The sequence below is a fragment of the Chrysemys picta genome, chromosome 4 (assembly GCF_011386835.1).
Source record: "Chrysemys picta bellii isolate R12L10 chromosome 4, ASM1138683v2, whole genome shotgun sequence".
NCBI classification, from domain to species: Eukaryota; Metazoa; Chordata; order Testudines; family Emydidae; genus Chrysemys; species Chrysemys picta.
Window position 1 is genome coordinate 96,323,363 of NC_088794.1, and position 23,411 is coordinate 96,346,773.

Consider the following 23,411-nt stretch of genomic DNA (forward strand, 5'->3'; position numbering starts at 1 on the left):
GACTGCCCCCCCGACCGCCCCACCCCCATCCAGACCCCCGCCCCCTGATCACCACCCCGAACTCCCCTGCTCTCTATCCAACCCCCCCTGCTCCCTGCCCCCTTACCACACTGCGTGGAGCACCAGTGGCTAGTGGCGCTACAGCTGCGCCACCCAGCTGGAGCTGGGCCACGCCGCCGCCACCACCATGCAGCACAGAGACCGGGTCAGGCTGGGCTCTGCAGCTGCGCTACCCAGGGGCAGCTCTATGTATTTTGCCGCCCCAAGCATGGCAGTCAAGCAGCTTTCGGCAGCGCGCCTGTGGGAGGTCCGGCTGGTAACGCGGATTCGGCAGCATGCCTGCGGGAGGTCCACCAGTGCCGCGTCTTTGGCGTACCCGCCGCTGAATTGCCGCCAAAGCCGCGGGACTGGCGGACACTCCTGCAGGCATGCCACTAAAGGCTCCCTGACTGCTGCCCTCAGAGCGACCGGCAGGCTGCCCCCCGCGGCTTGCCGCCCCAGGTATGCGCTTGGTGTGCTGGTGCCTGGAGCCACCCATGGCACTGCTCCAGGAGCTCACAGCCCCGCTGCCCAGATCATTGCGCCGGCGGCACAGTGAGCAAGCTGTGGGGGAGGGGAAACAACAGGGGAGGGTCCGGGGGGCAAGCCTCCTGGGCCAGGAGCTCGGGGGCCAGGCAGGACGGTCCCGCAGGCTGGATGTGGGCTGCGGGCTGTAGTTTGCCCACCTCTGATCTAATCAATGCTTAACACTGTTTCCTTGTTAATTGCATAGGGCAAATACTATTCCCTTCCTTCTCAGGGGCCCTTTTGCTTGGCACTTGCACAGAGGATACATTCAGACATCTTTTTCTTTGGAAGGCTTTCATAGCCCTTCCATTTTTAACTCTTCGGGCACACTAGCTATTGGTATTTCTTACCATCACTGATAAACTAGCCCTAATTAATACTCCTGTCTTCCACTCACTGTCCTGTCCTCTGCTATGTCTTTCTACTACTGTAGCAAGGAGCATTCAGGAGACCATGGAGCCATTCTTACTGGTATTGGATGTAAAATATTATTGGCAATTTAGAAGGTTAAGTCTAGTCACATTCAGTGCAGTCCTCTCTGGATAGAAGGCCATATTGCTGATCTAGCTCCATCTACTTACTAGGCACTCCTAATTTAGAGAGGATGTTGTGCCGTTAGAGGTGCCAACTTCCGATGAATATGATCACTTATGTTTAATAAAGATCCCATGGTGCTTTTCACAAAACTATCATAATCTAATCCAATCTAATCTTTCTGTTTATATGGCCCTCCTCACTGTAGTGTGTGGAGTGTTAGGCTCAGTATATGGGCCAAATTCCTCTTTTAGTAATTACATTAACCACCCTAAATTCTATAGTTTCAGTTCGATATACTATCATCAGGTTCTTGCCCAAGTTGTTGTGTGTGTACTATAAAACAGCTAGGCTCTTCAGCCCAGAGGCAGCTGCATTTCAGTGGTAGGTAAAGTTATTCTTTTATTTATAAGCCTGTAAAATCCACTGGGATTCTCCAGGATGAAAGATACTATATCTCTCATATAATTTTTTTCTTGCTAGCTTTTAGTTAATGATTAAACCAATAAATTGAAATGAGATTGCATGTGTATACATTCCCCATGATATTACTAACCTTGTCCTGTTCAATTTGACACATGGACTGAATCGCTTGCAAGTTCCACAAGCTCCCAGCAGTTGTGGACATAAACACCAGTTGAGAATAACTCTTTCCTAAAAAACAGAAATGTAGTTAGGTAACCGAGGAGGAATCAGCCACACTGTTTGAAATAATTAGTCTATTTAAAAAACATAGTGCTGTGTGTAAGTCTACCACTGATGATTCTATCAGTTAAAATGGAGCAACAGAGCTTATGGATCTTGATAAATGATAGGGCTATAAAGGGTGCAAATTGCCTCATGTGACCTCTGCCCCATCACGCTTTCCGTATGTGTCAGGGTCAGGAAAGGAGGGACATGGGGTTCTCTCATTATAATTTTCACTTGTGAATTTCATTTCTCTACAGCGAAACTATTGTGGATCTGATTCAGGCCATTTCTGTTACCTCCTGACAAAAGTCTGTACAGTTGGTCGTGGAGAGAAAGGTAGGGGCTGAGGCCTTGAGAAACTGGTGGTTTCTCCAGTGGTTGAACCATTTACTTAAAAGGATGACTTAAAGCAGGGGATTGGGAATCAGAATATCTAGGTGCTATTCCCATAAATCCACTCACTTGTATTATTTCTGGCAAGTCACTTAACCTCTCTGTGCTCAATTTCCCCACCCATCTGTAAAATGGAATACTAATGCCCCCACCAACAGAACAGACTCAGATTTATTTCTTCTTTTGGTCAAAATTTTTCAAAAGAAAAATCAACACTTGTCATTTCATTTGAATTTTTTCGTTTTTCAATTTCATTTCTGCTGAAAACATTTGAAACAAAAATTTCAAAACAAAATTAAGATTTTTCTTTTGAATATTTGGGATAGTCCCCCCCTTTCCCTCACTATTTTCCTCCATTTCTTTAATTTAAAAAGGGTGTATGGAAGGGTGTGGAAGTGAGGAAAAAAAACCCCACTTTCTCTTATTTACTTTTTTCCACTGGAAAAGTGTAAAAAAAATAATTGCGGCAAAGTGTTATTTTCATTTTTTTACTTTTTACATACTGTTCCAGTTGGGAAAAAAGAAGGAGAGAAGAGTAAGAAACTGAGAGATAAAATGGGTACTTTCTCATTATTTCAAAATAAACATTTTGAAATTTTCAATTTTGGAAGAAAATTAAATTAAAAAAAAACCAAAAAAACACACCCTTCAACAATTATTTGGGTGGAGGCGAAGGGAAGAATTTTTCATGAAATCCAATAAATCACATACAAAATTTCAGTCAGCTCTGCTTGCCGATAACTGGAGAGGCTTAATAAATTAATGTTTGCAAAATGCTGCAAGATCACTAGATGAAATACACAGAGGGCAAAAAATTGTATTATGCCTGACTGCTTTATTGGACATTTTATGAACACTTCCACATGTACCGGATGTTACATCTTTTTGTGCTATTGCAGTTTCCCACTGTCCCCTCTTTCTTGGTGGTTACATTTTGAAGGTGTATGTTAAGACTTCACTCACCTGGGGGGCCACAAAAGAAACTGTCCTTTCCATAGTCTTGTTCTACCATCCGTCGTGTTCTTGCTTCTTGTTCACCATGGATAAACCTCTGCCCTCTGTTAATACCAACGTCACCATAGCTATCAAGAGTTCACAGTTATTCTTCTATGGAACAGCTGGATTCAACATCTTTCTACAAGTCATGTGGTTGACTAGCCATGGGTTGTCACACCATGAAAATGTTCTTTGATGAGACATAATGCAATTGGAACGGCCACTGATCTAAAATGAGGACATGGTTTGGGTCCAGAGGTTCAGTATTGGACTGTTATGCAGGTTTGACTGCTTCAACTTGCAGTCATGAGTGATTAAGTTAGATCCCACATCACTCCTTTTGGAATCACTGAATTATCTCTGCAGCTGCTTAAAGCTGTTGAGTAAAATTTTCAAAAATGCCTTAGTGACTTAAGTGACTGTACTGCAATGAAAGACCCATTGCATGGCCATGGGTGGCCTGGGACAGCTGACTCAGGCTCGCAGGTCTTGGGCTGTAGGGCTATACAATGGTAGTGTAGACATTCAGGCTTGGGCTGGAACACAGGCTCTAAGACCCCGTGAGAGGAAAGGGTCCCAGAGTCCAGGCTCCAGCCTCAAACCGAATGTCTACATTGCAAATTTTTAGACCCACAGCCAAAGCGCTACACGGCTGAGTCAGCTGACTTGGGCACTTGAGTCTTGTTGCTGCAGCTTTTTATTGCAGTGTAGACATATCCCTAGAAGCCTAATCCTATTTTGAAAAGACTTTAGCCTAAGTCTCATTGACAGCCAATGGATTTAAGCTCCTAAGTACATAATCAATTTTGAAAATGGGGATTTAGGCTCCTAATTCACTTTGGGATTTTTGAAAATGTTACTTATTGATTTTACAACCCAATTGCAACCAAACTAAGATGTCACATCATCAGTAAAGCAGTCTCATCACGGCATTGCAAGCACTGAAACCCAAAGAACTAAATTCAGATACCTGTTCTTTTCAGTGTAGGGAGAAAGCGAAAGGGTCTTCTGATGGCCTGTATGGGTTTGTACATTCTTCCAGACAATGAGTTTTCTGCCAATGTCAGTATCTCGAGGCTCAAATCCCTAAAGCCAAGCAAAAGGGTTTAATTAACTTGTCAGACTTGTGCTTTGGCTTAACCTTCCTTAGCCCACCTCCGCCACACCTTGTATCAGACACAGCACGTGTCTGTGATTATTAGAATCTAATCACATTTTTTGAGGCACACACAAATTGAATTTCTCTTAGAAAGGGGGGCATAGTCCATATGTGAACCTACAGAAATATAATTTTTCCTTTCCCTTTTGGCCAGTAGTGAGATAGTTCATCCTGAACAGGCTAAGCAGGATTTGTCTCTTCCTCCCTAGATAAGGGGCATCACCAAAATCAACAGCTGCAGAAGTAGGATTTATTTTCTTCCCTCTCGACACAGTCTATAGTCCATACTGGAACCTTGATCAGAATGATTTTCTTCTCTATCTCTCTCCTGGAAAGGTGTCCTTCATCTCATCCTAGAGCCTGTCTGAGTAGGATGGTATTTTTCCATGTTTTTCAAGGACGTTTTTTCTTAGGTAGAGGAAAAGGGTAAACACCCAGGAGGGAGAGGAACTATTTAGGAAATACTAAAGGGGCACTATTAGGAGCAATATGTTGAAAATGAGCAAAGGAACATTAAGACTGAATAACAAGAAAAATGTTTTAATGAACAGTGAAATAGTCTCCGAAAGAAAGTAATGGAAGTACTTCACTAAAATCCTTTAAAACTATGGCAGGCCAACGCACAGGCAAATACAGTGCAGAGAATGCTCCTGTAGTGAATGGGAGGGATGGACTAGTTTACCTAACAGGTTTCTTTTCATTTTCAATTTCTGTGATTCTCATATCAATGCAGATTCCCTTGTAACCTAACGCACTTTCTGATATTTCCGAGAATGAGGGGGTAGCAGATTGTCATCTGGTGGTAGATATTATAAACTGTTGTACATTCTGGGGGAATGTGAGAGTGATAGTGTCTTTAATGTCCTCATGTATTTATAGGCCTGCTCTCTTCTCCATCCATTTCCAAAGGAGTAGGGAATGTGATAATTTTACACTGCAGGAAGAAAACATAATTGATTGTTCCACTGATTTTCCTTGCATTCATGGATGACATGCCTGCCCATATCATCTGCAGGGACTTACCATCAACGGTTCTGAAAAATCTGGCAGATTTCCAACTAGCAGGCCAGCTAAAGTACAAACCAGAACTGTCACCGAACAGAGCACAAGGACAGCTACCGGCCACTCAGCAATCACTTGAGAATAACTGGAATGAACAGGAGAAAACAAATGCTGCTGTTAACCTGATTTCTAATATTAACATGAAACATGCTGCGGTACCACCACAATGTTAGAAGAAGAACATTTAATAGAATGAGGGCTTCCTGGTTTGGGCATTTATTTGTTGAAAAGCTCAGGGGGTAAGAGTTCTACTGAACACATTCTGTCTGCAATTGGATGCTTGCATGAAGTTCTCATTAAATTGGGCAATTACATTCTGCATCCCTACACTTCCCTGTCTTTTCAATTGGAAATAGTAAAAACCAGGCACTTGCCTCCCTGGGCAAAATGTAGCTTTTAATATTTAACTACAAAAATCCCTTTGGGAAGGTTGTTTTTTCCCCCTTATTCTTTTGTTCTCCTCCTCCCCCACATTGCACAATCCAAACTATCTACTGACAGACAGTCTAGTCACTGTCTAACTGACAAGGAGCAGCATGAAGTTTGGGATCTCAACAGAAAACACAGGTAATTAGGTAATTAGCTTGTGAATCTGCTGCCACAAGATATTATTGCGGCTAAGAGCTTACTAGGATTCAAAAGAAAATTATAAATGTATGTGGATAATAAGATCATTCAGTTACATTAGATATAATTATTTTTATAAGGGATATAAACCCTCATGCTTCAAAACATACAGCAACCTCTCAGGCCAGGTCTACATGAGAAACTTTTGCTGATACAGTAATGTTAGTTAAGGGTGTGTGTGTTTGTGTGAGAGAACTAGCATAAACTGACAAAGAATAAGTTATGCCAGCAAAAGCACTCTTTTGCCAGTATAAACTATATCTACACTAGGAGGTTTTGCTGGTATAGCTATATTGGCAAGCACAGTTGCCAACTTTCACGCGGTAAATAAGCACCCCGACTTTCACAATATGCCAAAAATCAAGCTAATCCCATTTCAAAACAAGCCAATCCCTAAGAACCCCAACACTCTATGTGACTAGATCCCCCCAGCATGCAGTCTGGGACTGTGGTGTGCCTGCTGTGCACCCCTGACTCTCTCCCTCCTTTGCCCCTACTTGCCTCCCTTAGCCCCTGCTTGCCGGGAGCCGATCATAAAAAAGAAGCAACAAGCTACAAGCCAAAAACTAGCCTACAAGCAATTCACAAGCCAATTAAGCCAAAACCAAGCCCAATTTCTGCATTTCTTCCATGGGTTTGGCATGTCTATTGGCAAGTCTTTTCTAATGTAGACCTAGCCTAATTGCCTGGGGTTTCTTGTACCTTTCTCAGAAGCATTTGGCACTAGCTACAGTTGGAGACAGGATATTGGACTACAAGGGCTATTGGTCTGATCTGGTATGTTTCTAAATATTTCTACCTTTGTAAGGTCTTAGGACTATTTGTTAGCAAACATCTCCTGGTGTATTTTAGATTGATGGATGAATTTACTGCTTACAAGCCTAAGGAGCTGTGCCACTGCACTTCAATCCTGAACTGTAATACTCTAGCTAGCCCAGTCCCATGCTTCTCTTGAGCCAAAGACTGTTAATTGTGTCAAATAATGTAGCTTTTTCATAACTAGGGACAAGAATGAGCCCATGAAATGCGTTTTCACTTGTGACTGAATCTGAAATTGAATCTATGACCTGATTTTTTAAAATTTAGACATAGTTATTAAGCTTGCATGTGCAAATCAGGTATTTGTGCAAGCAAAAGATCAGAAATGGCCACTTGCACATTAAATTACACTGGTCTACAATTTCTGAGAAGTCATCTGCTTCAGAGATAAAATGTGCTATTTATATATTTTGATGTGCTGAATTAAAAAATGACAATTAAAACAACTGATTGGCTACTGTTTCTAAGATATTTAAGTTTTTACATTTTATGTCTATGTATATTGTGTAGATAGTAGAGTTTTAATCATAAATTGTAAACCTAGGTCTTTTCATATGTTTATGGTTGCTTTACATGATAATATTTCACCTGTCCTGTTTATGTAACACTTTAAAAATCAGCAAAAGGGTTATATAAATAAAATGTATTATGAAACAAAAGGCAAAAAACTATTATGTACATAGTTTAGTCCTATTCAGTGTCTACTCGGCGCTTCTTGGCTTGTCTCTTGTATTCATTAAATGGAGCATCTCTTGTCACTGTCCAGCAATAGTCTGCAAGCATTGATGGGCTCCATTTGCCCTGATAGCGTTTCTCCATTGTTGCAATGTTCTGGTGAAATCGCTCGCCATGCTCGTCGCTCACTGCTCTGCAGTTCGGTGGAAAAAAATCTAGATGAGAGTGCAAAAAATGTATCTTTAGTGACATGTTGCAACCAAGGCTTTTGTATGCCTTGAGGAGGTTTTCCACCAACAACCTGTAGTTGTCTGCCTTGTTGTTTCTGAGAAAATTTATTGCCACTAACTGGAAGGCTTTCCATGCCGTCTTTTCCTTGCCACGCAGTGCATGGTCAAATGCATCATCTCAAAGAAGTTCACGAATCTGAGGACCAACAAAGACACCTTCCTTTATCTTAGCTTCACTTAACCTTGGAAATTTTCCACGGAGGTACTTGAAAGCTGCTTGTGTTTTGTCAATGGCCTTGACAAAGTTCTTCATCAGACCCAGCTTGATGTCTAAGGGTGGTAACAAAATCTTCCTTAATTCAAAAAGTGGTGGATGCTGAACACTTTTCCTCCCAGGCTCCAATGACTGTCGGAGTGGCCAATCTTTCTTGATGTAGTGGGAATCTCTTGCACGACTATCCCATTTGCAGAGAAAACAGCAGTACTTTGTGTATCCAGTCTGCAGACCAAGCAAGAGAGCAACAACCTTCAAATCGCCACAAAGCTGCCACTGATGTTGGTCATAGTTTATGCACCTCAAAAGTTGTTTCATGTTGTCATAGGTTTCCTTCATATGGACTGCATGACCAACTGGAATTGATGGCAAAACATTGCCATTATGCAGTAAAACAGCTTTAAGACTCGTCTTCGATGAATCAATGAACAGTCTCCACTCATCTGGATCGTGAACGATGTTGAGGGCTGCCATCACACCATGGATGTTGTTGCAGGCTACAAGATCACCTTCCATGAAGAAGAATGGGACAAGATCCTTTTGACGGTCACGGAACATGGAAACCCTAACATCACCTGCCAGGAGATTCCACTGCTGTAGTCTGGAGCCCAACAGCTCTGCCTTACTCTTGGGTAGTTCCAAATCCCTGACAAGGTCATTCAGTTCACCTTGTGTTATGAGGTGTGGTTCAGAGGAGGAGGATGGGAGAAAATGTGGGTCCTGTGACATTGATGGTTCAGGACCAGAAGTTTCATCCTCTTCCTCTTCCTCGTCTGACTCAAGTGAGAATGATTTTGGTGCATCAGGAACCGGCAGTCCTTCTCTGTGGAGTACTGGGTATATAGCTGATGGAATGTTTGGATAATGCACAGTCCACTTTTTCTTCTTTGACACAGCTTTCCCAATTGGAGGCACCATGCAGAAGTAACAACTCCTGGTATGATCTGTTGGCTCTCTTCAAATCATTGGCACTGCAAAAGGCATAGATTTCCTTTTCCTGTTCAACCACTGGCGAAGATTTGTTGCACAAGTGTTGCAGCATATGTGTGGGGCCCACCTCTTGTCCTGATCTCCAATTTTGCAGCCAAAATAAAGGTGATAGGCTTTCTTAACCATAGTGGTTATACTGCGCTTTTGTGATGCAAAAGTCACTTCACCACAAACATAGCAGAAGTTATCTGCACTGTTCACACAAGTACGACACATCTCTGCTCACTTTGGCTAAACAGAAATGTGTCCCTTTGCAAAATCAAACACTGACAAATAAGAGAGCACGACACTGTATGATTTCTAGAGCTGATATAGGGCAATTTGTTCAGCAGAGTGATGTAAGCTTCGTTATGATTGCATCATCCATGACTTCTAGGACTAACATGATGCAATTCATATCATGTATGACGCAATACCAGCTTCAGATTGCATCATTCATTGTTTTGCCTAAAAAGCAAGTACTGTCCAAACCCAGTCATAGATTTATTCATAGATCCAGTCAAAGATGTATTTTAGTCATTTCTGGTTTAAATTGAGATCCCTTCCCTTTATAACTCACTTATCCTCCGCCATTCCCAAGTCAAGGGTCGTATATACTGACCCAATAGCATATCTTGAAAACTAGAGCCAATCAACAATTTTAAGCATCATTTTCATTCTCAGTGACCCAGAATTAGTAAAGTTTGACTACATTTATTTCAGAAGCATTTTGGCTGTAGAGCAGTGTTATCTATTTATGTGTGGGGCTGTGGTAATTTGATGCCTAACTTTTTAAACATCAGGCCCTCAACCTCCAGAGGTGAAAGATTCTTACACAAATCCACTAGAGAACCTAGCTGATAAACACAGTTTGTAAACCAAAAACTGGAAGCACTAAGAGGTAGAGAACCACCTGTTAAAATAGTTTGTATCTTGCTGATGTCAGCTTAAATGGATGTTGTTAATTAGTTTTAGGCCTCAAAATTGCATTTTTAAATGGAGTGTTGTGAAAGGAATTACAAAAATGTTTTCATCATTTTTTTATTTATGCATTTCAACAAAACCAGTTTTTAAAATTGTTACATTCCACTGCTGTGCTGGAAACCCAAATGTAACAGCCTTGTAGCAGCCAGAAAGGGTCCCTCCTGCATTTATTTTCATTTTCTAAGCTAAGTGTTCTCCAAGCATGATATTAAGAAGAAGAATAGAAGGTGAAAAATACTGTAAATTAGCTATACTTTTAATTATTCTTTTGATCATTAAGTTATTAATTCTAAAAATTAAGTATTCCTTGAATTGTAATATTTTGTTATTATGGTTAAACAAAAAAAGGATTTTTAAAAATAATTATGCGTATTGACAATGTCCCTTTAAGTATTCTCATTCTTTTGGATTTAAATATGAGAAACATAGGGCAGGAGATAAGGGCAACAAGTAATTATTTTATTTATCTTTTCTCATATAACATTTCTTTCCTGAAGTGTGTCTAGATTGTCCATAATCTCCTTTCCATCATACACGAGTCCATGTTGCTGCAGCATAGAGTTGCACTTTATACTCCCTGACCTCTTTTAAACATTTTAGTCATCTAAATTTAATTGTAGAGCTTCTGGTGCATTAATACACGAAGAACTAGGAAGCACTATACATAACCTTGACAAACACATCTCCATCACCAGATGCTATGGGAAAATGCAACGCTCTGAGACTATTACCACTGTTACCCTCACATCGAGCAATCTTGTATCTGAAGATCTTTCAGTTTGCTTTAATTCTGAGATGCAGGATCCAGGAGAATCCATTACAGCCATTTAATAACGATACTTGTGTTGTGCTTTTCATCCATGGATCTCAAAGCATTTCACCGAGGTAGGTAAACATTATTATCCCTATTTTCCAAAAACGGAAACTGAGGCACAAAGAGGTGTAATGACTTGATTAAGGTGGCATGGAAAGTCAGTGACTGAGTGGGGAATAGAATCCAGGTTTCCTGACTCTCAGGCCAGTGGACGCAGCTGCTCCTCTAGGCTTGGTTTAGACCAGTCAAGAAAAACAAATAAAGCTGTTGGCTGGACCAGAGAAAGCGCACACTCGGAGGAAAGCTATCTAGACAATGAAGCTCTTCATGAATGCAGGTTAAATTTATTACACAAACAGAAACAGATTTTTTTCAGACAGATGGGAAGCCTTTAATGAGGAACTCTGCGCTTGCCTCTGAAGCTGAGCCAGTCTGGAATGTCACCAGGAATAATACACTGTGTATCCTAATAGCAGGGTAGGAGAGCAATGATAATAGGATAGCAGGACAGGAAGCATTTGATATTAAACATACCTTTTTGGCATCCTGAAAGCTTTGTCATGTCTGCAGACAGAAAGAGATTTGTTGGTTTATTATTTTAACTTGAAGCAGCGTGCTGTGCTGTTAATGAGCAAGTTAACCCTTTCAGGAACTATAAAACAAGAAAGCTGTACAGTGCAGTTCCAGCTGATGAAAGCTATCTGGCACTGCTCTAGGTACATCATGAGGTAGGCAGTCTAGTGAATAGTACAGTCTCATCTCCCACTGGTATTTTAAAAAAACAACAGGAAGAGATGTAGGTTTGAATCCCACTCCTGATCTTTTGCCTTATGGGAAAATCCTATAGAATTTAATTGGAACATAAACAATTGAGTTCTATGGAAATTACTCTGTAATTCTCTATATACTAAAATCTATAGATTTTATACATTTTCAACAGATTTTTTAGCCGTTCCATACCAAGGGTATTATTCTCCATTAAATTCTATAGGATGGCTCAAAATAGAGTATAATTTTCTATTAAACGCAATAGGGCTTTTCCACGAGGGTAAACATTATTTGTGCGTTGGGCTCTGTTTTCTGCAGTCAATGCTGATGATGGGTTGAGGGATATGGAACTGCTCATGACAATTTGGCACAAAACAAATGTCCTCATAGATTAACATTTGTTATTCCTAGCTGCACTGTTCTAAGGAGTTCAGCAAACAAGCCTTCTCTGAGAGATTCCAACGTCACTTCTGTTAACAAACCTTTGAGTCTGAGCTTTTCACTTGCACAATTAACAAAAACTCCATTTCTGTATATCTTTCAGATCTGACAAACTTTTTTCTTCTCTCATCCCCCTTAACTTTCAGTTGTATGGTGGCAGCTTTTTGAGAGTGAGAGGGATGGGAGAATTGCAAAACAGAACAGTTCTGGTATTTGTAAAGCAAATGACGAGGGCCCAAACATTGTACTGTACTCTCCAAGGTACTCAGTGGCACATGTTCATTTGTTCTAAATCACTTTCAGTTTTTCATGCAGCATTAGCTCTCTCTGGATTTTGGGGTGTTGTTTACATTCTTTTTTAAACTGAGATTACCGTCAGAAGATACATTGTGGAACTCTACAGTAATTTTCTTTCAATAAATCTATAGCACATTTGCTCAGATTACAAATCATAACTGTATTATGATGATGATGACGATTATGACTTTTCTAACTACCAGCACTGCAAACTCTGTAAGTGCTTTGCAAAACCAGCTGAGTCTGTAGCTTAAATCACCTATTATAAAGAATTTAACTGATAATTTTGTTGAAAGTATATGAGCTAAAATAGGATCCTAGTCACTCTCTGATAGCTGTGCAAACAGAGGAAAACAAAGGGTTTTGTCTGTTGCTAGATATAGCTCAAGAAAATAAAGGGACAGAATATGCTTAACCTTGTACCAGAGTGCAGGGATAGATTTAACACTACCTAATCTACCTCAGGATCTTCTAAGCAGGTCTGGCTCTAGGCACCAGCACTCCAAGCATGTGCTTGGGGCGGCACTTAACAAGGGGCAGCACTCCGGCTCCTTTTTTTTTTCCTTGGGGCACAAAAAGCCAGGAGCTAGCCCTGAGCGGAGGTGAGCTGTGGCAGTGGGGTGCACAGGGAGTACCACAGGAAGTAACCCTGGGGGCGGGGGGCAGAGGAACTGCTCCCTCCCGCCCCAGCTCACCTCCACTCCACTGCCACCTGCTCCCCCAAGCCCGCCGCCGCTCCGCTCCGCTTCTCCCCCCTTCCTCCCAGGCTTGCCGCGCGAATCAGCTGCTCAGGGGAGCAGGCGGAGTGGAGGTGAACTGCGGTGGTGGGGGGCGCGGGGAGGGCCGCAGGAAGTAACCCGGGGGTGGGGGGACAAAGGAACCGCTCCCTCTCCCCCGCAACTCACCTCTGCTCCACTGCCGCCTGCTCCCCCGGGCCCGCCGCCGCTCCGTTTCTCCCCCCTCCCTCCCAGGCTTGCCTGGGACGGGAGGGAGGGGTAGAAGGGGAAATGCGGTGCACCCAGGGGAGGAGTTGGGGCAAGGCCGGGGGGGGCGTGGGACATTTTTTTTTGCTTGGGGCGGCAAAAAACTTGGAGCTGGCCCTGCTTCTAAGGTGCTGTCACTGTAATATTAAAGGGGTTGGGAACTTTAGTGCCAATAGTGGTCCTAAAAATCCATTTGGAGCAGAGAGAGGCAGCGCTTGGTGCAGGATGATGGAGAATATACACTGCACCCTGTTAAGGGGTGTAGCAGATGCCACTCCTCGGTGTATTATAGCACTTCCAGAGAAATGCCTGCCTCAGGAGCAATGTCACTGGCACTAGTGCTAGTGTGCAGCTTTCCCTCAGCCTCCATTTACAGCCAACCCAGGCAATGGCTTTAAGTCCCAGTTTTAGTTCTCAGAGGGCAACTATGTTGAGTGAGAAGATCATTTTTACAGTCATTTTTCTGACCATCACCATACTTTGAGAGAGAACACCCCGGTTCACATGGAATGTTCCTTCCACCAGAAATGAAAGGCGAGCAGCTATTTGGGATTCTCCAACATTTTGATAGCCTCATAGGATGAAATGCACTCTTCGTCTCACTGAAATACTTAAGAATCAAAGGGTGTTGAGGTACTTCTTGCAATATACCAGAAGAAAATATGAGAACTGCAAAATATGGGCCTGATCATGGCTAGATTAGATATCTTGACACCAGTTTGAAGAGCACAGGCTTTATCTAATGAGTCCTGTTAGGATGAAAGTGTGGGGAGCACAGGGGGAAGGAACTAGGAACTGCTTGTATGCCCTACACAAGTAGCACTGCTCACTCCATGTGCCTATTGCCCCAAAACAGAAGAGGAGTTGGCAGAGTCTTGGTCCCCATCTCCATCCTCACCACCTCTCTAGCACAGAACTTTCCCTTCCCAGCACATCCCAAAGCGCTAAGAGAGAGAGAGCAGAGCTGTGTGAATAATGGATATTTTGTTTCACTGGCAATCTTGAAAAATTAGGAAACCAATTGTTTCAGGTTGATGCGAAAATGATATGTTTTTGAAATTTTCAGCAAATCAAAAGTAAGAAAAAAGTTGTTTTGGGTCTAACTTAATGTTTCATTTGACCGGAAATGAAATGTTTGGTTAGATTTCAATCAATTTTTAACATTTTTAATTCTTTAAAAATAGAATTAAAGGAAATTTAAACATAAAAAGTCATTTTGAATAAAAAAAATTGAAATGCTTTGTTTAGAAAATGTCAAACAAAACATTTTTTATTTTTCAGAATTTTTAGGGTTTTTTCCCTCAATTAAAACAAGTCAGTGAGATTGACATAAATTTGTGAATATTTTGGTGTCACCAAATTTTATTTTTTTGCCAAAAAATTTGAGTAGAAAAATTTTGCCCAACTGTAATTGTGAGTAACCCTGTGACCTGTACAGACTTTGGCTTACCTGACTGTTACAATGTGGCGCTGCACTGGTCGTGACTGCTGCTGGTCATGTGACCACTGTTTCCATTGACTTTCAGAGGTCTCGTGGTGGGCAGCTGGTAAAGAATCCCCACTGGAATGGTGGGAGCACAAAGTGGCCCTCTCTCCATGCCCTGGCAGTGGGGGCAAGGCATAGCTGTCTCTAGGTTCTTGCTGGTTGCAATGGTAATATAGGTGATGTTGATGTGAGTCCTGGGAGCTGGATGGCACCTGACCATTGGACTGAACAGACATTGGTCCAAGCATGTGGTTGGAGGAAGGCAGACGACCTCTCACCAAGCTGGGAGATGCAGTGATAGGGCACCGATGGACTGGACAGACTCTTTCCCAGGGAGCTCCACCACGGCTTGGTTCAGTCTTCCTGATCTCTGGCACATTAAGACAGGTTTGGCAAGGTTCTGGGTTTACTTTCTCTCTGTGAGAAAACATGGAACAATTGTATCATGTACTAGAGTGGTTGAAAGGCCCTGTATGGGATCACATCTCTCAGTCTAAAGGTTTTGATAGATTAATAGATTTTAAAGTCAGAGGGGACCATTATGATCATCAAGGCCAAATCCCACATAACATAGTCCATAGAACTGCACCCAGTAAGGCCTGCATCAAGCCCATATTTTGTGGTTGAGCTAGTGGGTCTACATTTTTTTTAAGAAAGACATCTGAGATGGATTTAAAGACTTCAGGTGATGGAGACTCCACCACATCCGTAGGTAATTTGTGTAGTGTATGGCAACTGGGTAGTATACTTTTAATAGTTTGTGAACCTGGTAGGGATGCTTACTGTGTTTTGTGTTTTAGAAACCTGGTAGAGTAGCATTGTGAATATGTAACTAAGTTTTCCATGTTGTGTCATGGTTATTTGGACCCCACAGTTCCTTTATGGTTTTTACAAGCTCTTATTGTTGTGTAAAGGGCAAAAGACACAACAATTAATGACAAGGATGGGATCATAATCCAGGAATACAGTGAAACAGAGAGTAACCAAGAGGCTTAATGGAACTGAAACTAAAGGAAACTAACCTACCGCCACTGAGCGTATGAGTGAACTATTCATTTAGAAAGGGAAAAAGGGGTTAAAATGTCTGGAAGTTTGGGGAAAACAAAACTTGTTTGATAGCTCAGTAAAGAACTGACCCACCTACATCAAGAGACTGGAACCACATATAATCGCTACTGGCATAATTGATGAGAGATGGGCTAGTATTTGGAATAGCACTTGTACCTGCTACTTGGCAGGAAGCCATGGACCAGGAATTAGAGGGTATTCCTGGCACTCGGTGTTATTTGGACGATATACATTTTACGGGAGCTAGTGATAAAGAGCACATGGAAAACCTCCAGAAGGCACGTGTGAGGCTGTCATAGTTTGGGCTTAGAGCAAACAAGGAAAATGTGAATTTTTCAAAGACTCAGTTATGTATTGTAGCCATACCATTGACAAAGATGGATCGCATAAATTACAAAAGACAGCTGAAGCTATCCCTAAAGCATCCCAACCAAAAAATGTGTCACAATTACTTTCTTTTGGGAGGATGGTCAGTTATTGCTGAAATAAAATTATTCTACTTAACTGCCAGGGGGCAAATTTGTCACGTACACATGGGAGAAAGAAGAAGGGAAACATGCAGCGTCAGCTATAGGTAGTCTTAACTCAGGAAGTTCCTTCGAGAAGAAATGTAGCCAAACTCCAAACCTGCAGACAGTGGAACTTTCTGTGCCTGTGTCCTGTACATAACTAACTGCTTGGTTTGCAAAATAACACCGGGGGGGGGGGGGGGGGAGAAACAAGTAGATGAACAATAAGGGGTCACAAGAGGGGCAGATATATGTAACTTGCTAATTATTTATGGTAATGATAGTAAATTTTGGCCAATCATAGAGCGATAGATTATCATAGTAAACTGTATATAATACTTTGGTATAAGTGTTTTCGGGGTTCTTGCTGACTTATAAGCTCGAACCCAATTGCAATTGAAATAAACGGGATCGCCCTTCCCGGGGCTCCTTGCTTGACTAGCTGTGTCCATCTCTCCTTATTCCTCAGCTGGAACAGACAGACATTTCTACCACATTGCTATAGATTCTTGCGTAATACAGCAACCATATTACATCTCCCAAATGAACTGTTACACAGTGGACAGAAATGGTGTTGGTCCATACAGTGCACCAAAGCTTTTGATGAGGGCAAGAAGCTTACAGCATCTGAAAAAATCCTTGCACACTATAGTGGATCTTTGCCTCTAAAGTTTGCCTGTTTTCATACTGAAAGGCCCATTGCCTTTGTATCTAGATCTGTTACCTCAGCAGAATGTAACTCAAATTGATAGAGAAGCTCTGAGGTTAGTGTGAGGAAAACGTTTATCAATAACACTATAGGAAACAATTTACTCTAGTTATGGATAACTTCTAGTCTCAATTTTTAACCCAAAGAGTATTAGTAATGGCTGCTGCAGCACAATTACAGAGGTGGGCAATATTCTTGGGCACTCACTGTTATAATACTGAGTTCAAAAGTACCAACAAACATGCAAATGCAGTTTGTCAAGCATATGCAGACGGCTATGAAGCTTAGGTCACATGTACTCCAGAAATTACATGACCGGCTATTTGGGAATTGTAAAAACAAAAGTTCTTGACCGATGTTTTGTGTGGTACCCAGGGAATGATACACAAATATAGGAAATGGCAAAACAATGTCCAGCTTGCTAAGAAACCACAACACATGCCTAAACATGCTCCTTTGCATCCTTGAGAGTGGCCAAACCCTGTGGCAGTAAATCTACATAGACTATGCTAATCCGTTTATGGGACATACGTTTTTGATTGCACTAGATGACCACTCTAAATGGCCTGAAGTATGCTACATGAATTCAACTAAATCACTGCAGATGGTAGAAGTGTTAAGAATCTTGTTTCCAAAGTCAGGAGTGCCTAAAGAGATTGTCAGTGACAAAAGAACTCAATTCACAACTGCAGAGTTTCAGTTGTTTGTCAGAAAAAATGGTATCAAACATGTCACATCAGCTCCCTACCATCCTGCCACAAATGGATTAGTGGGAAGACTTATCCAGACATTCAAGCAAGTGATGTGTGCTATGACTCCAGATAAAGATAGTTTGCAACATAAGAGTACGGATTTTCTATTGGCCTATAGGAATGCAAAATATGCCACTACAAATCAGATGCCAGTAGGGTGACCATACGTCCCAATTTTATCGGGACTGTCCTGATATTTGCTTGTTTGTCCCACGTCCTGACCGATGTTCGGTCGGGACACTGGACAAAAAGCAATTTTGCCCTCCGCTCCGGCGCACAGGTGGAGCATGGAGGGGCTCTCACCCCCACCCCCCCCCCCGCCCCTGGCCCCACCCCCTCACTGCCCCATTGGATCCCTCCCCAAATCTCTGCCCTGGCCCCGCCTCTTCCCCAAGCACGCCGCATTCCTCCTCCCTCCCACACTCGCGCTGATCAGCTGTATGGCAGCGCAAGCCTGGAGGGATGGGGTGGCCCCCAGCACTCACCCTGCGAACTGCTCCAGTCCAGCTTCTCCAGGAAGATGAGCACGGCCCGGCAGAGATCCCACAGCAGCTCCCTCCGCCCGAGCCCCCGGTAGAAGGCGAGGCAGGCCTGGGCCACCTGCGCCTCACCCATGGCTCACAGAGCGGCCCGGCCCGGGTCAGGAGGGCAGCCGGGAAGCGAGCCAGGCTGCCCCGGGGATCTAGCACAGCATGTGGGCTTGGCAACTCCGGGCCGGGCTGCGCTCAGCTGTTGCGGCCACCATAGCGTCGGGTGGAGACGGGGCTGTAGGTGGGGCACTCCGGCGGCTTTTTTTTTGCTCCGCCGCCGGCTTTTTTTTTTTTTCTCCTCTGTCGCGTTTCCCCTCCCCCCCCGTGTCCCGATATTTCATCTTTGTCATCTGGTCACCCTAGATGCCAGCGATATTGTTTATGGGATGTAATTTAAGATCTCGCCTGAACTTGTTGAAGACTTGTTAAAGTAATGCCTGTGGCAGTCAACACAGTTGTCCCAAACACAGTGAAGGGCAGTGGGAGTGCATGCAGATGAATGAGAGAATACAATCCTGTGGGACAGAATACATGAAAAACATTTACTTAATCTTTCTTCGTGCCTACTTATTATACAGCAGCCTTGGCTGAAACACACTTACTGTATACCCCAATGACTCTTGCCAGCTCCAGGGGGCAGAGTTAAGGATCCAAGCAGGGCTGGTGTGTACCGTAACCCTATATTTTCTGGTTTTTAGAAGTTTGTTTGTTTTATGTTAACTGTTTATTTCCTGGTTTTCAGTGGTTTAAGTATAGGTGTACTTGACCTGGAAGAGTCGAAGGCACTGCCAGTCAATTTTAACTCTAAGTTTTTGGGCACTGAATTTTAGTTAGAGTTCTGGAATTGTGGTCCATACTATACGATGGCCAATTCTAGATCTTTTTTCATTTCCTTTTTATGTTGTAAGATGATATGTCATTGTTATTTCCTGTACCCTTGACTGTAATTTTTCTTGATATTTATTATGTACAATTTAAACAAGCAATGATTTACTAAAATAAACAATAATTCACAGATATGTTGCCACACTGACAAATTACACTTTTAGAATAATAGAATCATAAAAATGTAGGGTTGGAAGGACCTGAAGAGGTCATCTTTCTAGTCTCTCTCCCTGTGCTGGGGCAGGACCAAGTAAACTTGGACCATCCCTGACAAGTGTTTTCCTAATCTATTTTTAAAAACTTCCTATGATGGGAATTCCACAACCTCCTTTGGAAGCCTATTCCAGTACTCCACTATCCTTAGAGATAGAAAGATTTTCCTAATACCTAACCTAAATCTCCTTTGCTGAAGATTAAGCTGATTACATCTTGTCCTACCTTCAGTGGACATGGAGAACAATTGAACACAGTGCTCTTTATAAGAGCCCTTAGCATATTTGAAGATTGTTATCAGGTCCCATCCCCTTTCCCCTCCCCGCCCCGTCTTCTTTTCTCAAGACTAAACATATCCAGTCTTTTAGCCTTTCCTCATAGGTCATATTTTCTAAATCTTTTATCATATCTACGCTCTCCTCTGGACTCACTCCCATTTATCAATATCTTTTTTAAAGTGTGGTGACCAGAACTGGACACAGTACTACAGCAGAGGCCTCACCGGTGCTGAGTAACAATGACTTTCTGTGTCTCACATATGGCATTCCTGTTAATACACCCCAGAATTATATTAACCTTTTCCCCCACTGCATCACAATGTTGGCTCATATTAAGTTTGTGATCCACTATAACCCTGAGATCCTTTTCTGCAGTACTACTGCCTACCCAGTTACTCCCCATTTTGTATTCAATTTTTCCTTCCTAAGGGCAGTACTTTGCACTCATCTTTAATCCATTTCATCTTGTTGATTTCATAACAAATCTCATATTTTTCCAGGTCATTTTGAATTCTAACCTTGTCCAAGTGCTTGCAACTCCTCTGAATTTGATGTCATGCACACATTTTATAACTGTACTCTCCACTCCATCATGCAAGTCATTAATAAAAATAGTGAATAGTACTGGACTCAGGACAGACCCCTGCAGGACTCCACTACACATCTCCTCCCACTGACAGTGAACCATTAATAAATATTCTCTGAGTAGGTCTTTCAACCAGTTATACACCCACTTATAGTTATTTCATCTAGACCTCTTTTCTCTAATCAGCTTATGTGTCAAAAGCCTTACTAAAATCAAGATAAAGCACGTCTACTGCTTCCCCACATCCACCAGTCCAGTAACCCTGTCAAAGAAGGAAACTAGGTAGGTTTGGTATGATTTGTTCTTGACAAATCTATGTTGACCATTACTTATCAGCCTCTTATCCTCTAGCTGCTTACAAAGTGATTGTTTAATAATTTGTTCCAGTATCTTTCTGGATATTGAAGTTAGACTGACTGGTCTTTAATTCTCCAGGGTCCTCTTTGTTCCCCCTTTTTAAAGACGGGTACTATGTTTTCCCCTTCTTCAGGCCTCTAGAACCTCTCCTGTCCTCCATGAATTTTCAAAATAATTGCTAATGGTTCTGAGATTGCTTCAACTAATTCCTTAAGTACCTTATGATGAATTTTGTCAGGCACTGCTGACTTGAATACAGCTAACTTATCTAAATATTCTTTAACTTTTTCTTTCCCTATTTTGGCTTGCATTTCTTCCCCCTTGTTGTTAATATTAATTGTGTTAAGCATCTGGTCACAATTAACTTTTTTAATGGAGACTGAAGCAAAATATGCATTAAACACCTCAGCCTTCTTGATGTCATCCGTTACTAGCTCTCATTCCCTGCTAAATAGTGGTGCTCCTAACGTATTTATAGCACCTCTCCTTATTGCCTATTATGTCTCACGAAATAACTCATTTTGTGCCTTAACCTTTCTGATTTTGTTCCTACATGCTTGTGCTATTATTTTGTATTAATCCTTAGCAATTTGTCCATGTTTCCATACTTCGTATGATTTGCTTTTGAATTTTGGGTCATTAAAGAGCTACTGATGGAGCCATATTGTGCTCCTTTTAGTCATCCTATCTTTCCTTCTCATTGGGATAGTTTGCTGTTGTGTCTATAATATTTTCTCTTTCAGAAACTGCCAGCTGTCTGGAACTCCTTTTTCCTTAGATTTTCTTCCAATGGGACCATAGCTACATGTTCTCTGAGCCTGTAAAAGTCTGCTTTTTTGAAGTCCATCGTCCTTATTCTGCTGCTCTTACTTCTTCCTTTCCATACAGTCATGAAATCTATCATTTCATGATCACTGTCAACTGCTTTCTACCTTAAGATTGGCAACTAATTCCTCGCTGGTATTCAGAATCAAGTCTAAAATGGCTGCCTCCACCTTCTGAAACAAGAACTTGTCCTCAATACATTTTGGTGATCTAATGCCTATAAGATATTTGGATTTTTCAAAAAAGTATACATCCAATGAAAATATAATTTTTCTTCCTTTAAAGAGCTAGTGCTAGATAGTGGAGTGGGACTAGAAATTGTTAATTGATTTTTCATATCTAGAGTGGCTTAATATCTACTCTGCCATGTCTATCTGTATTACTGGAGGAGAAAAACATTGTCATGCACAACACTGTGAAGCCAACTGGGGAAATGGGGGAAACGAACAGTGAAAAATTCCTCCTGACATGCTCAAAAAAGCAGTCAGCTACAAAAATGACTGATCATAAAAATGGACAGATAACCCTTTAATTTATTCAATTGCATCCAATTATAGTTAAATACATGAATATTCTTGACTGTAACACTCCTAGTGGAAGTCTATTCCCCCTATTCACCACCCTGCCTGTAAAATAATGCCACTTTAAATTCTTCCTCCAGATGTACCCTCCCAGCTGATACGCTTGACCTTGGCCTGTCCAAGAACTTCATAGTTTATAATAACTTGAGCTAGATTAAATCTTTCACTTAAGTCACCTGTTAATCATCACTCATGACTAAATAACGCCAGTTCTGTCCATCATTTATCATATGTAAGCACCTAATTTCCATTCATCATCTTAGCTGCCCTATGAGCTGTACTCTCTCCAACTGATTATAGTGTCATCTTGGTTATCCAAAGGTCTTACAGAAGACCTGAAGCTTCTGGATAATTGTGGGTTGGTAAACACCTGTGTAAGCTTTGAAGATTTCAAAGTCTGCAGAGCCTACAATCCGAATTAGCTGTCGATCTGGCAGCCTCAGCATTTTATGGGCTGCAGTCCTTGCCTGAATCATAGACTGGCTCATGTTTGTCTGCCTGTACCAGGTCATAACATTATTATTTTGCGGTGTAGACTCTAATCATATTAGAGAAGAGAGGATGAAGGAGTTTGTGGTGTTTGTTTATTGTGGCGGGGAAGGGGAGGACTGGCTAGATCAGTGCATTTATGAATCATCTGCACATATGCTTTAATGATACTGGAACTGAACAGGAAGCTAACAACACTGAAAGAAGAACATCTTCTGGAAGATAATTTCCTATCAGGGTGATGTGATATATTCAACAATTTGGGGGCTGTGTGGGCAGAAATGTTCTCTCAGGCACAGAAAAGTAGCAGCCTACAGTGGTGACCTCACAGCCTCATTTTGTCAAACCCAGCTGGATGCAACCCAAGAGATAAACAAAGAGAGGGGAGGGAGGCAGAGAGCAAGGAGGACCAGACTGAAATTAACTGCTCCTGTTATTTACCGTTGCTGGTTGTGTTCCTTACAATGTTTGCCTCTCTGAGAAGCTGGCTCAGAGCTCCAGGGCTGGCAGCTAGGGTTAACATGCCTCCGGTTTTCGATCGGAATGCACCCAGTCAAAAAGGGACCCTGGCAGCTCCGGTCAGCACCATTGACCAGGCCGCTAAAAGTCCGGTCAGCGGCGCAGTAGGGTTAAGTCAGGCTCCTTGCCTGCCCTGGCTCTGTGTGGCTCCCAAAAGCGGCGACATCTGGCCCCTAGGTGTACGGGCGATCAGGCTGCTCCGCATGGTGCCCCTGCCCGTAGGTGCTGCCCCTGCAGCTCCTATTGGCCAGGAACTGCCTAGGGACCACAGGGGCATGCCGACCACTTCCGGGAGCCACCTGAGGTATGCGCCACACAGAGCCTGCACCTCTCACCCCTTTC

General features: G+C 42.3%; 1 protein-coding gene across 4 annotated transcripts in view; it reads right to left on the reverse strand.

Moving 5' to 3' along the window:
* The window catches only part of DISP2 (dispatched RND transporter family member 2), a 123,825-nt gene that overhangs the window by 7,806 nt on the left and 92,608 nt on the right, over nt 1-23,411 (reverse strand). For 2 of the 4 annotated variants that reach the window (XM_042857419.2, XM_005284710.4), the window contains exons 2-7: nt 14,733-15,185; nt 11,328-11,357; nt 5,363-5,486; nt 4,151-4,266; nt 3,148-3,266; nt 1,658-1,755 (exon numbers count right to left, since the gene is read on the reverse strand). In XM_042857419.2, the coding sequence (XP_042713353.1) occupies nt 1,658-1,755; nt 3,148-3,266; nt 4,151-4,266; nt 5,363-5,486; nt 11,328-11,357; nt 14,733-15,016 (771 nt within the window). In that variant the 5' untranslated portion in view covers nt 15,017-15,185. The remainder of the gene's footprint in view (nt 1-1,657; nt 1,756-3,147; nt 3,267-4,150; nt 4,267-5,362; nt 5,487-11,327; nt 11,358-14,732; nt 15,186-23,411) is intronic. The other 2 variants (XM_005284711.4, XM_005284712.4) reach the window with 2 other exon arrangements.